Source organism: Epinephelus lanceolatus, chromosome 18, assembly GCF_041903045.1.
Source record: "Epinephelus lanceolatus isolate andai-2023 chromosome 18, ASM4190304v1, whole genome shotgun sequence".
Taxonomy (NCBI): domain Eukaryota; kingdom Metazoa; phylum Chordata; class Actinopteri; order Perciformes; family Serranidae; genus Epinephelus; species Epinephelus lanceolatus.
Window position 1 is genome coordinate 22,548,325 of NC_135751.1, and position 12,184 is coordinate 22,560,508.

General features: G+C 38.9%; 2 protein-coding genes across 5 annotated transcripts; both read left to right on the forward strand.

Annotated features, from left to right (window-relative positions):
• The first annotated feature begins 214 nt into the window (after window positions 1-214).
• On the forward strand, window positions 215-3,816 carry LOC144458595 (immunoglobulin lambda-1 light chain-like). 2 transcript variants are annotated; one of them, XM_078161267.1, is made up of 4 exons: window positions 215-324; window positions 417-742; window positions 2,592-2,625; window positions 3,487-3,816. In XM_078161267.1, exons 1-4 carry the CDS (start codon window positions 285-287, stop codon window positions 3,813-3,815), a joined length of 729 nt encoding a protein of 242 aa, XP_078017393.1. In that variant the 5' UTR covers window positions 215-284; the 3' UTR covers window position 3,816. The 2 variants fall into 2 exon arrangements, with proteins under 2 accessions (XP_078017393.1, XP_078017392.1); XM_078161266.1 differs by lacking the exons at window positions 215-324; window positions 417-742 and adding exons at window positions 1,728-1,862; window positions 1,948-2,275 and having other exon boundaries at window positions 2,591-2,625.
• A 1,913-nt stretch (window positions 3,817-5,729) lies between these two features.
• LOC144458589 (immunoglobulin lambda-1 light chain-like) lies at window positions 5,730-12,183 on the forward strand. 3 transcript variants are annotated; one of them, XM_078161208.1, is made up of 4 exons: window positions 5,730-5,922; window positions 6,015-6,340; window positions 10,861-10,894; window positions 11,664-12,183. In XM_078161208.1, exons 1-4 carry the CDS (start codon window positions 5,883-5,885, stop codon window positions 11,990-11,992), a joined length of 729 nt encoding a protein of 242 aa, XP_078017334.1. In that variant the 5' UTR covers window positions 5,730-5,882; the 3' UTR covers window positions 11,993-12,183. The 3 variants fall into 3 exon arrangements, with proteins under 3 accessions (XP_078017334.1, XP_078017333.1, XP_078017332.1); XM_078161207.1 differs by lacking the exon at window positions 6,015-6,340 and adding an exon at window positions 10,228-10,556 and having other exon boundaries at window positions 5,744-5,922; XM_078161206.1 differs by lacking the exons at window positions 5,730-5,922; window positions 6,015-6,340 and adding exons at window positions 9,957-10,142; window positions 10,228-10,556.
• The last annotated feature ends 1 nt before the right edge of the window (window position 12,184 follows it).

Consider the following 12,184-nt stretch of genomic DNA (forward strand, 5'->3'; position numbering starts at 1 on the left):
GTTGAGTGTTGAAACTCCTCCTCCTCCACTTCTCCTTCTCCTCCAATTTTTGAGTTGGAAACTGTCATAAATTCAGCTTCTGTGTCTCACAACGGGGTAGAATATTCTAATATGATAATTTAAATTTCAAGCAAAGCTCCTCCTCCTGTCAGTCACTCTCAGTTTCAATGTGCTATTAAATTGCTCTTCCAGCACCTCCTCTCCTCATCCTCCAAAGCCTCTGATCTGTCAGCAGTAAGCTGACTTTCCAAGTTACAAGGCCATTCTCAGCACACACTGACAACATGCTGGGGACCCTCTGCACTCTCATCACTGCTCTAACATGTAAGGAGGCTGACTTACTGCAGCTTTGACCTCATGTTGGATTCATCAGTCTGTGTGTTTCTCTTGACTCCATGTCATCTTGTTGTTTCTAGGTGTGAGTGGTGTGACGGTGGTGACACAGAAGCCTCCTGTTGTGACGCTGAGGAAAGGAGAGACAGCCACCATGGACTGTAACCTGGGGACTGTGACTGATAGTGCTGCATTCTGGTATAAACAGATTCCAGGAGGAGTTCCTCAGTATGTGCTGAGGTTTCGTCACAGCTGGAGCTCTGTAGACTATGGCTCTGGTTTCTCCTCTCCAAAGTTCACATCTAATCATCAGTCAACATCAGATTATCGTTTGATCATCAACAATGTGGAGGAGGGAGACTCAGCAGTTTATTACTGTGCTACATGGGACAGCTCTGCTAAAGAATACGTATCACAGTGATTTACACTGTGACAAAAACCTCCTCACACATACTTCTGCTTTTTGACTCTCTGACACATATCTTCTTGGAGTAAAGCCATCAGCCAATGCTTTCTGTTATTTTCCATATGTATATATTAGAAATACATTTTAAAACTTCTAAACCATTTTATTGGATTCTCACATAATTAGTAGTAGCTAGTAAATGTTAAGCACAAGATCTATTGCACTGTTTGAAAAAACAATTGTTTACAGTAGATATTCATGTCTTTTGACACTCATAAACAGAGGAAACACAGGTCTCCATTAATATGCAACATGCTACTACAGTGAGAGCAAATTTATTAGAAAGGGTGTTAAGTTTAGGTGAGAAATCATCAGTTCATTAACTTTACACCCTGCTCATAAATGCTGTTTGGACATGCTGTACATACAGATATGTAGAGTGATATAGAGTGTTTATAATCTGAGGGATCACCATGACATGTGGAGTTCCTCAGGGCTCGATTCTTGGGCCACAAATAGTCAACCTGTACATGTTAATTCTATGACAATAATGGTTGTTATGACAGCTACGTAGACAACACTCAGATGTTTTTAGGTCTTTCACCAAGTCACCATAGTAGCTCTATCAATGCTTAGAGAAAATCAACACATGGAATTAAATCTATTTAAGGAAATAACTGCACCTATTTATAACCTGAGTAGTCATGTTTAACATAAAACTATACAGACATGAAGGAGTATTTATTTAGTGGGATCAGTCCTTTATGGAAAAATACTACAAAGTACAGAAACAATTCATGTGATACCAAAACTAGATTTAATACTTAGAGAACATTAACAGACTTCATAAAGCTACATGAAGATGTGTTTCTTAAGAGCAGAAGAAAAAGTTTATAATGTGAAACCACGTCCATAAAGTAGCTGATTTATAAATGAAAACAGAGCTGAGTGTTGAAACTCCTCCTCCTCCACTTCTCCTCTCCTCAGTGTCTTTATAAGCTTCAGTCTCTCTTCTCCTCACACTCCAACCCTGCTCACCTCTCAGCTGGACAGTAAGGGACATTTACACCACACACTGACAACATGCTGGGGACCCTCTGCACTCTCATCACTGCTCTAACATGTAAGATATTCTTCTCAGTCCTTTTATAGCCCATATTTTCACACACAAACCTTTGACTCGTGTATTTTTCTCTGTATGTTGACAGATGTTGATGCAGCCAAAGTGCTGACCCAGACGCCTGCTGTCCACACAGTTTCTACAGTACAACAAGTTGTTCTCAACTGCAACATTCAGAGAGATGATAGCCAATATGTCAGCTGGTATAAACAGGTTCCTGGTGAAGCTCCTCAGTTTGTTCTGAGATTTTTCCATTCTAACAGTGCACCAGACTACTTTGGATCAGGATTCTCCTCAGACAGATTCAACTCTAAATCCTCATCAAACATAGATTACCAGTTCATCATAAAGCGGACAGAGACAGGAGACTCTGCTGTCTATTACTGTGCAACATGGGACACCTCTGCTCAGGAGTGGGTATCACAGTGATTCACACTTTGACAAAAACCTCAGTGAGAGACTCACTGCAGATTTTATGAATTCTGACCAAAATCATTGAATTTAAATCAGTAAACTGGATACAAAACAAGAACAGACATTAAATAAATTCCCCAAAAGAAACAAAAGTGTTTGAAACAAGTCCAGCAGTGTTTTGGAATATAATGAGAGTGATGAAGTGAAGAGACGTTGACAGTGAAAGTTGGTCTCAACAGGATGTTTCAGTTCCACTCCCCTCATTAGTGAGAGTCAGGAGGTTTTTGTACAGCCATGTGTACAAACTGAATCACTGTGGTATTCGGACAAGGCACCAAGCTGATTGTGACAAGTAAGTACTTTTTAACTCATCATAAAACAGCACAGATTTTATGTTTCTCATTCAAATTAAGAGAAAATGGTCAATTCATAATCTGATGAATAAAAAGAAAGAAAGAAATATTCAACACATTGTTTGGTGAATAATAGATAAGTGTTTCTACATCTGTTTGATATCAGGCTGTGTGTCTGAAGGCAAACGATCACAATTTATAAGTATTTTCTACAAATATTCAGAAGGTTTTTTGATGGCAAAGGAGTTTTAAACATTTGGGCAACATTTACAAGATTATTTATTTTCATAACTTATGACAAGTTTTAACATTTCAAAACTCTGCATTAATTATTCTGTAAAGAGTATTTTATATTGTGACATTAATAGTAAAATATGGTTCTTGTGATATTTATTTACTTATCCTCTAACATTCTGATATATTTTAAAATTCATGTGAATATGATTGTGGCTGTTTGAAGTATTATTTTTATTAGGTGGTTAGATAGACACCACAAAGCAAAGTGACTTCTGATATACCTGAAACTGTCACAGTGATTTAAATTATTATAATATTATTGTAATATCATTATGTAAAGTACAGAGGGTGAATTAATGACAGTTTCCACCTTAACAATTAAAATTAGCTAATGAAAAATATTTCTAAATTTGTGATTGATGAATTGTTGATGTTTTAAAAAGGATCACTGCTCCTCTTTTAGGTGATGATTTCTAAATGTGTTTGCAGATTCAAAATGCTTAACTTCTTCAGCGTGTTGGTTATATCGTCAACACAAGCAATAAATGAATCTCCTACTGTCATGCTTTGTGTTAATGATTTGACTCCTAGTTATCTGATGAATGTCCTTTGTGTATCTTCAGGCTCCAGCCTCCCTCCTCCTGTCCTGACAGTCTTCCCTCCGTCCAGTGCTGAGCTCCAGTCCAACAAAGCCTCTCTGGTCTGTCTGTCCAGTCAGTCTGTGCCTTTTGCAGATGTCAGCTGGTTGCTTGGTGGGAGTCCAATGAGCAGTGGGATCTCTACCAGCACCGCTGTTCAGCAAGCAGACCAGACGTTCCAAATCAGCAGCTATCTGGCCGTCCAGACGTCAGACTGGAACATGGATAAGGTTTACACATGTAAAGTGTCTTTGGGCTCCCAGACTGCAGAGAAAAACATCAACAAGTCCCACTGTCCCACTGAAGAACAGTAGAGGAGCACAATGAGCATTTAACATCTGCTTCTTTACTCTTTGTGCTGTTTGCTCATTACAAGGTTTACATGGTAGAAAAGATGTGTCTGCATGCTTGTAATAAATGTTGTGACAGTTAGGTGGAGGTGTTGTATCAGCTTTGCAAATGCTGCAGTTTTCAACAATCATTCAATAAAATAAGACAAAAAAAAAATGCTGAAAAGGTGTTTGTATTTATTTGTACTTGTGAAAACATTTAACATCTGCTTCTTTACTCTTTGTGCTGTTTGCTCATTACAAGGTTTTGTAGTGTAATATTTACTATAGTGTTCGTACTGTACCTTTAAACTGACCTTTAAAAGATATGTGTTGAAGCAATATAATCTGTGCAACTGACAAATTACACACTGGTTTAATATTTCATGTATTCTTATGACACACACACACTCATTGAGCACTTAAGCATTGTGGTGGAGAAGTACCTAGGACTCACTGTGAATCATTTCTAAAAATAGCATGAGGATGGGTTCAGAAAACACTAGTGGAAAGTTAGGGGAATTGCAGTTTGTCCTGATAATGACCCTAGAGGGGGAAGGACTAAAAAAGTGCAAACTCAGCAGAAATGTGACACCGATATGGTGGGAAGGACTAAAAAAGTGCAAACTCAGCAGAAATGCGACACCTTTATGATCAGCGGCCAGTGGAAAAGTTTAAGGAAAAGAGATGACTCAGCAGAAATTCTATGATAAAAGAGCGAGCGCAAACAAAGAAATTTCAGTCTTGCTCCGGAGCTTGACTCATTGAGTTGTGATGTGTTTGTTGCCTGCGAGCACATTAAACTCAGTTGCATCTGATTCTACGTGTCTCCAGTGATTTTTTGACCTCTGAGTATTTGAGTTTTTGATATCTAATGGAAGACAAAGAAAGTCCGTTTGAGAAGAGAAGAGCGAGGTCGCGAGCTTTCTGGCACGGCTCGGGACCTTGACTTTTTTGCTTCCACAGTTTACATGTTAGAAAAGATGTGTCTGCATGCTTGTAATAAATGTTGTGACAGTTAGGTGGAGGTGTTGTATCAGCTTTGCAAATGCTGCGTTTTTCAACAATCATTCAATAAAATAAGAAAAAAAACCTGCTGAAAAAGTGTTTGTATTTATTTGTACTTGTGAAAACATCATTTAAAAGGATAATGTTCTGCAAATGTTGTCACCTTGACTAGATTGTATTTTTCTCCTGTTGTTCATGTCACTGATAATAATCCTGGACACAAAGACAACAGACAGACTTGTTTCTTTAATATTTATATTCAAAATCATAAAGCAACATTGTTATTAGGTGTTAATTTGCAATAAAAGCACAGCAGAAAGATGAATATGACTTTGCCTTGTTTTAGTTGCTCACAGTCGTTAAGACGTTAGAAAAATCAGATGACATGAACAAATGAAACTGAGTTTTCATCCTCCATCAGTGAAGCATCACCTCTCTACTCCTCCCTCTCTTCCTTCCCAGGATGCACCTGCAGGCCTCCTCTCCTTATTTATAGCTCCATGTAAATGAAGAGGTCAAGTGTCAGCTCTCTGTAAAATCAGAGGGAACTGTCTCTGACTGCAAACACACTGAGAGTTTAATCATTAACAGGTTGTAAATCAAATACAGTTTACGTCTAATGTCTGTAAATTACAATATATACATGTAATATATACATGTGAGCAGAGCCAAAGTTTATATCCTTTAGCAGATGTCTGTTGTTGATGTATGAAAAATCTGCTCAATGATACAAATATGATAAAGCTTTCATGCATGAATTCCATCCATTAGGAACCAAAAAAAGTGACATTCATCTATACTGAAGTATTTTGTGACATCATGGATGGACATCATAATGGATAAATGAAAGAAGATGAGAGTAAGAAATGTGAGAAAGCATGCAGAGTGAAGCAAAGCTCCTCCTCCTGTCAGTCACTCTCAGTTTCAGTGTGCTATTAAATTGCTCCTCCAGCACCTCCTCTCCTCATCCTCCAAAGCCTCTGATCTGTCAGCAGTAAGCTGACTTTCCAAGTTACAAGGCCATTCTCAGCACACACTGACAACATGCTGGGGACCCTCTGCACTCTCATCACTGCTCTAACATGTAAGGAGGCTGACTTACTGCAGCTTTGACCTCATGTTGGATTCATCAGTCTGTGTGTTTCTCTTGACTCCATGTCATCTTGTTGTTTCCAGGTGTGAGTGGTGTGACGGTGGTGACACAGAAGCCTCCTGTTATGACGCTGAGGAAAGGAGAGACAGCCACCATGGACTGTAACCTGGGGACTGTGACTGGTTATGAAGCAGTCTGGTATAAACAGATTCCAGGAGGAGTTCCTCAGTATGTGCTGAGGTTTTATCACACGTTTAGCTCTGCAGAGTATGGCTCTGGTTTCTCCTCCCCAAAGTTCACATCTAATCATCAGTCAACATCAGATTATCGTTTGATCATCAACAATGTGGAGGAGGGAGACTCAGCAGTCTATTACTGTAAAACATTGGACGGCTCTGCTAATGAGTTCGTATCACAGTGATTTACACTGTGACAAAAACCTCCTCACTACATACTTCTGCTTTTTGAGTCTCCACTGAACATTGACTGAGTTGAAGCCACCATACACAATGCTCTTTGTTACATCTTTGTTTGTTATATATCTATACTTACTGGAAAATGTCAGAAGTTTTGGAAAAACCCTGATGACTGCAGATGACCAAAGATATCTGTGAAGCACTCAGTTCATGTGTAACAGGTCCATCAACAGGCCCAATATTAATATTAAAACAGCCATACCTGTCTTTAATGGCTCAACAATACATTCAGAGATCCACAATGTGTTTTTCTTTCCTTTTTAAATCCTGTCATCCAGTGTTGTAGTAGAGGATATATGCAGGTATACAGGACACACCCACCTCTTCTTCTGGCATTTTAAAGAAGCCTCCTATCAGCCAGAAAAACAAAGGAATATATAGAAGTATACCCTCTTACTCTTCAGTAATCTATCCATCTCCCACCTCATCAACTACCACTACACCACTGCTTTTATTAAGTTGGTCCAACAAACTCAGCTCAGAGTGAGCCAACAAGAAACAACAAACATGACATAACCCCTCACTCCCTTATTTGCTCCTACATACTGTCCATTTCACCCTTATCCAACCAAGGCCCCCACCTAGCTTGTCTGACAGAGTAGGAATGTATGAGGCAGAAATAAACAGGAGAGAAGAAGATGTGTTTTTAGTAAATGGATCAATGTGTCTCGCATAAAAATGACAACAATGGATTTCTAAAGACATTAAGAAAGAAGCTTTAAAACAGGTGGAGGATCAGCTCCATCCTTCTCAGTTTGCATACATGCCTGGTAGAGGTGTGGAGGACGCTGTGGTCTAGCTGTTACACTTTCTGTATGGGCACTTGGAGGGCCCCATGACTCATGCCAGACTTTATTGATTTCTCCTCAGCATTTAACACCATCCAGCCATTCCTGCTTGCAGAGAGGCTCATCTGCCATTTTAAACTTGATCTTAACCTGGTTGGTTAAATAATGGATGTTTTAACTGATAGGCCACAGTGTGTGAGAGTTAACGGTGTTATCTCCAACCGACTCTACTCTTCCACTGGTTCCCCCCAAGGTTGTTGTCTCTCCCCTCTTCTTCACATCATGTACACCAATGAGTGCAGAAGCAGTTATAGGAACAGACACATCTTAAAGTTTGCTGATGATTCTGTTATTGTTAGCCTTCTTGAAAGAGAGGAACAGGATCATGGGCCAGTTGTGGATGATTTTGTGGTTTGGTGTGACGAGTCTTTCCTCCATCTAAATTTGTCCAAAACAAAAAACATGGTAATTGATTTTAGGAAGTCGCCACCAAGCCCTCTGCCAACTGTTGTAAAAGGTGTTGATATTGGTGGAGTTGAGACATATAAATATCTGGGTGTTGTTCTTGACAACAAATTGACTTTTGAACCCCATGCTGATTTTACCTCGAAACAGGTCCAACAGAGACTTTATTTCTTGAGGAACATGAGCTCCTTTAATGTGTCCACTGAAATGATGACGCTCTTTTACAGGAGTTTCATTGAATCTGTTTGAACTTCCTGTGTTATTGTTTGGTTTGGAAACCTTAATCAATGTCTGAATTAACCAATGTTTTGTGAAAAGTGCCAGTAAAATCTCAGGGAGGAGTCAGAACAAGCTTTTGGCCATTGAAACAGGCAGGTACTTAGGAGGGCTAATGCTATACTGGTCTGTCAGGACCACCTACTTCAAGGGGAGTTTGAGCTGCTGTCCTCAGGTCGCCGTTTCAGGGCACCTGTTCAGAGGACTAAAAGCTTTCATACGTCTTTCATTCCAAGTGCTATAAATCTGCTCAATAGCAGCTAGCACCTTGTCTGTAGTCCTGCACTATCATGGCACATTTTGCACACCTGCACTTAGGCATTCTTGCATTTTTGTACTTGATATGAAATTTCCATTCCCTTTAACTAGTATGTTGTTTTTTATCTCATGATTTGTATTTATTGTTGTTGTTGTTGATGATGTGCCCCGCTTTCTCTGCCCCATCTGCAGCCTGAGTTGGATCAAGTCTATTTTTAGATCATGGCACAAATGTGAGAATAAGCTGACTTTCCAAGTTACAAGGCCATTCTCAGCACACACTGACAACATGCTGGGGATCCTCCGCACTCTCATCACTGCTCTAACATGTAAGGAGGCTGACTTACTGCAGCTTTGACCTCATGTTGGATTTATCAGTCTGTGTGTTTCTCTTGACTCCATGTCATCTTGTTGTTTCCAGGTGTGAGTGGTGTGACGGTGGTGACACAGAAGCCTCCTGTTGTGACGCTGAGGAAAGGAGAGACAGCCACCATGGACTGTAACCTGGGGACTGTGACTGACAGTGCTGCTTTCTGGTATAAACAGATTCCAGGAGGAGCTCCTCAGCATATACTGAGGTTCCGTCATACTTGGAGCTCTGTAGTCTATGGCTCTGGCTTCTCCTTTCCAAAGTTCACATCTAATCATCAGTCAAAAACAGATTATCGTTTGATCATCAACAATGTGGAGGTGGGAGACTCAGCAGTCTATTACTGTAGCACATGGGACAGCTCTTTCAATGAGTTCGTATCACAGTGATTTACACTGTGACAAAAACCTCCGCACTAAACACTTCTGCTTTTTGAGTCTCTGACACATCTGATAATAGAACCACAAGTTAACTCAGTGTAACAACACAATGTGTAACATAACATTCTTCAAACATCTAGATGCTCTTATTTGAAGCTTACATGAATCTTTAGAACTGCATCTTTAATTGCACTTTCCATCCTGTACATGCTTAATTAATCAAACTAAAGATGAACAGAACAGCAGTACATATACCCCACCTTCATACATAATATCTGAGATTATCACATAAAACAGGATTTAAATGCTGCTGTGTCATGTCAATTAACACTTTTCTTAGTCATAGAAATGTTACACAAGTTCCTCTAAATACAGTAAATGTGATCAATCGTTTTGAGATACACAGCTTGTGGTGATTGTTGAACTTCCAGATGAAGTAAATCTGACAGTAATCTGACTACAGTAATCATGTTTCATTAAGTAATCTGCTTCACAATGATTCAAAAGCCGAACACTTAATTAAAGTGCTGCTAAACAAAAGTAAATAACAATACTACAGTAACCTACAGGTCATGGACATGAAGACATTTTAGTTAGTTTTTAAAAGTATTAGTCAAAATAATTCAGATATATAGTAAACATGTTTGCTTGCTAAGAGGAATATTGAAAAGTATGAAAACAGTGAAACAAAAAGTAAACTTTCACACTCTGATTAGAATCCTGTTCACCTACATAATACACAACTTTGTGAGAATTCTTTATAACAAACTTATAAACTAATGACAGTGTGTTCATCCTGTGGTCTGTAAGATTACTTTAATGATGACATTGAATAATGAACATAAATGAATCTGATATCACCACTGGAAGTGATAAAACTTACACAAAAATCATCAGCAATTATCAAATGTAATTTTAAGACACAGTTTATGAGCAGAAGAAGCATCAGATATCTGTTGTTTGATGAGAAATTATTTAAACTGACGCATGCTGTAGTTGATGAATGAATGAAAACAGAGCTGAGTGTTGAAACTCCTCCTCCTCCACTTCTCCTCTCCTCAGTGTCTTTATAAGCTTCAGTCTCTCTTCTCCTCACACTCCAACCCTGCTCACCTCTCAGCTGGACAGTAAGGGACGTTTACACCACACACTGACAACATGCTGGGGACCCTCTACACTCTCATCACTGCTCTAACATGTAAGATATTCTTCTCAGTCCTTTTATAGCCCATATTTTCACACACAAACCTTTGACTCATGTATTTTTCTCTGTATGTTGACAGATGTTGATGCAGTGATAGTGCTGACCCAGACGCCTGCTGTCCACACAGTTTCTACAGGACAACAAGTTGCTCTCAACTGCAACATTCAGAGATATGATAGCAATTATGTCATCTGGTATAAACAGGTTCCTGGTGAAGCTCCTCAGTATGTTCTGAGATTTCACCATTCTGACAGTGCACCAGATGAGTTTGGATCAGGATTCTCCTCAGACAGATTCAACTCTAAATCTTCATCAAACATAGATTACCAGTTCATCATAAAGCGGACAGAGACAGGAGACTCTGCTGTCTATTACTGTCAGACATGGGATGACTCTGCTTCTGCAGCTGTATCACAGTGATTCACACTGTGACAAAAACCTCAGTGAGAGACTCACTGCAGATTTTATGAATTCTGACAGAAATCAAACAATTAAAATCAGTAAACTTGGAACAACACAAGAACAGACATTAAACAAATCCCTTGTGAGAGACAAGAGTGTTTTTTCGTGTTTTGGAATATAATGAGACTGATGAAGTGAAGAGACGCTGACAGTGAAAGTTGGTCTCAACAGGATGTTTCAGTTCCACTCCCCTCATTAGTGAGAGTCAGGAGGTTTTTGTACAGCCATGTGTACAAACTGAATCACTGTGGTATTCGGACAAGGCACCAAGCTGATTGTGACAAGTAAGTACTTTTTAACTCATCATAAAACAGCACAGATTTTATGTTTCTCATTCAAATTAAGAGAAAATGGTCAATTTATAATCTGATGAATAAAAAAAAAGAAAGAAATATTCAACACATTGTTTGGTGAATAATAGATAAGTGGTTCTACATCTGTTTGATATCAGGCTGTGTGTCTGAAGGCAAACGATCACAATTTATAAGTATTTTCTACAAATATTCAGAAGGTCTGCATTAATTATTCTGCAAAGAGTATTTTATATTGTGACATTAATAGTAAAATATGGTTCTTGTGATATTTATTTACTTATCCTCTAACATTTTGATATATTTTGTACTTTATGTGAATATTATTGTGGCTGTTTGAAGTATTATTTTTATTAGGTGGTTAGATAGACACCACAAAGCAAAGTGACTTCTGATATACCTGAAACTGTCACAGTGATTTAAATTATTATATTAGAATTTTAATAACATTATGTAAAGTACAGAGGGTGAATTAATGACAGTTTCCACCTAAACAATTAAAATTATCTCATGAAAAATATTTCCAAATTTGTGATTGATGGATTGTTGATGTTTTAAAATGCATCACTGCTCATATTTTAGGTGATGATTTCTAAATGTGTTTGCAGATTCAAAATGCTTAACTTCTTCAGCGTGTTGGTTATGTCGTCAACACAAGCAATAAATGAATCTCCTACTGTCATGCTTTGTGTTAATGATTTGACTCCTAGTTATCTGATGAATGTCCTTTGTGTATCTTCAGGCTCCAGCCTCCCTCCTCCTGTCCTGACAGTCTTCCCTCCGTCCAGTGCTGAGCTCCAGTCCAACAAAGCCTCTCTGGTCTGTCTGTCCAGTCAGTCTGTGCCTTTTGCAGATGTCAGCTGGTTGCTTGGTGGGAGTCCAGTGAGCAGTGGGATCTCTACCAGCACCGCTGTTCAGCAAGCAGACCAGACGTTCCAAATCAGCAGCTATCTGGCCGTCCAGACGTCAGACTGGAACATGGATAAGGTTTACACATGTAAAGTGTCTTTGGGCTCCCAGACTGCAGAGAAAAACATCAACAAGTCACACTGTCCCACTGAAGAACAGTAGAGGAGCACAATGAGCATTTAACATCTGCTTCTTTACTCTTTGTGCTGTTTGCTCATTACAAGGTTTACATGGTAGAAAAGATGTGTCTGCATGCTTGTAATAAATGTTGTGACAGTTAGGTGGAGGTGTTGTATCAGCTTTGCAAATGCTGCAGTTTTCAACAATCATTCAATAAAATAAGAAAAAAAACAG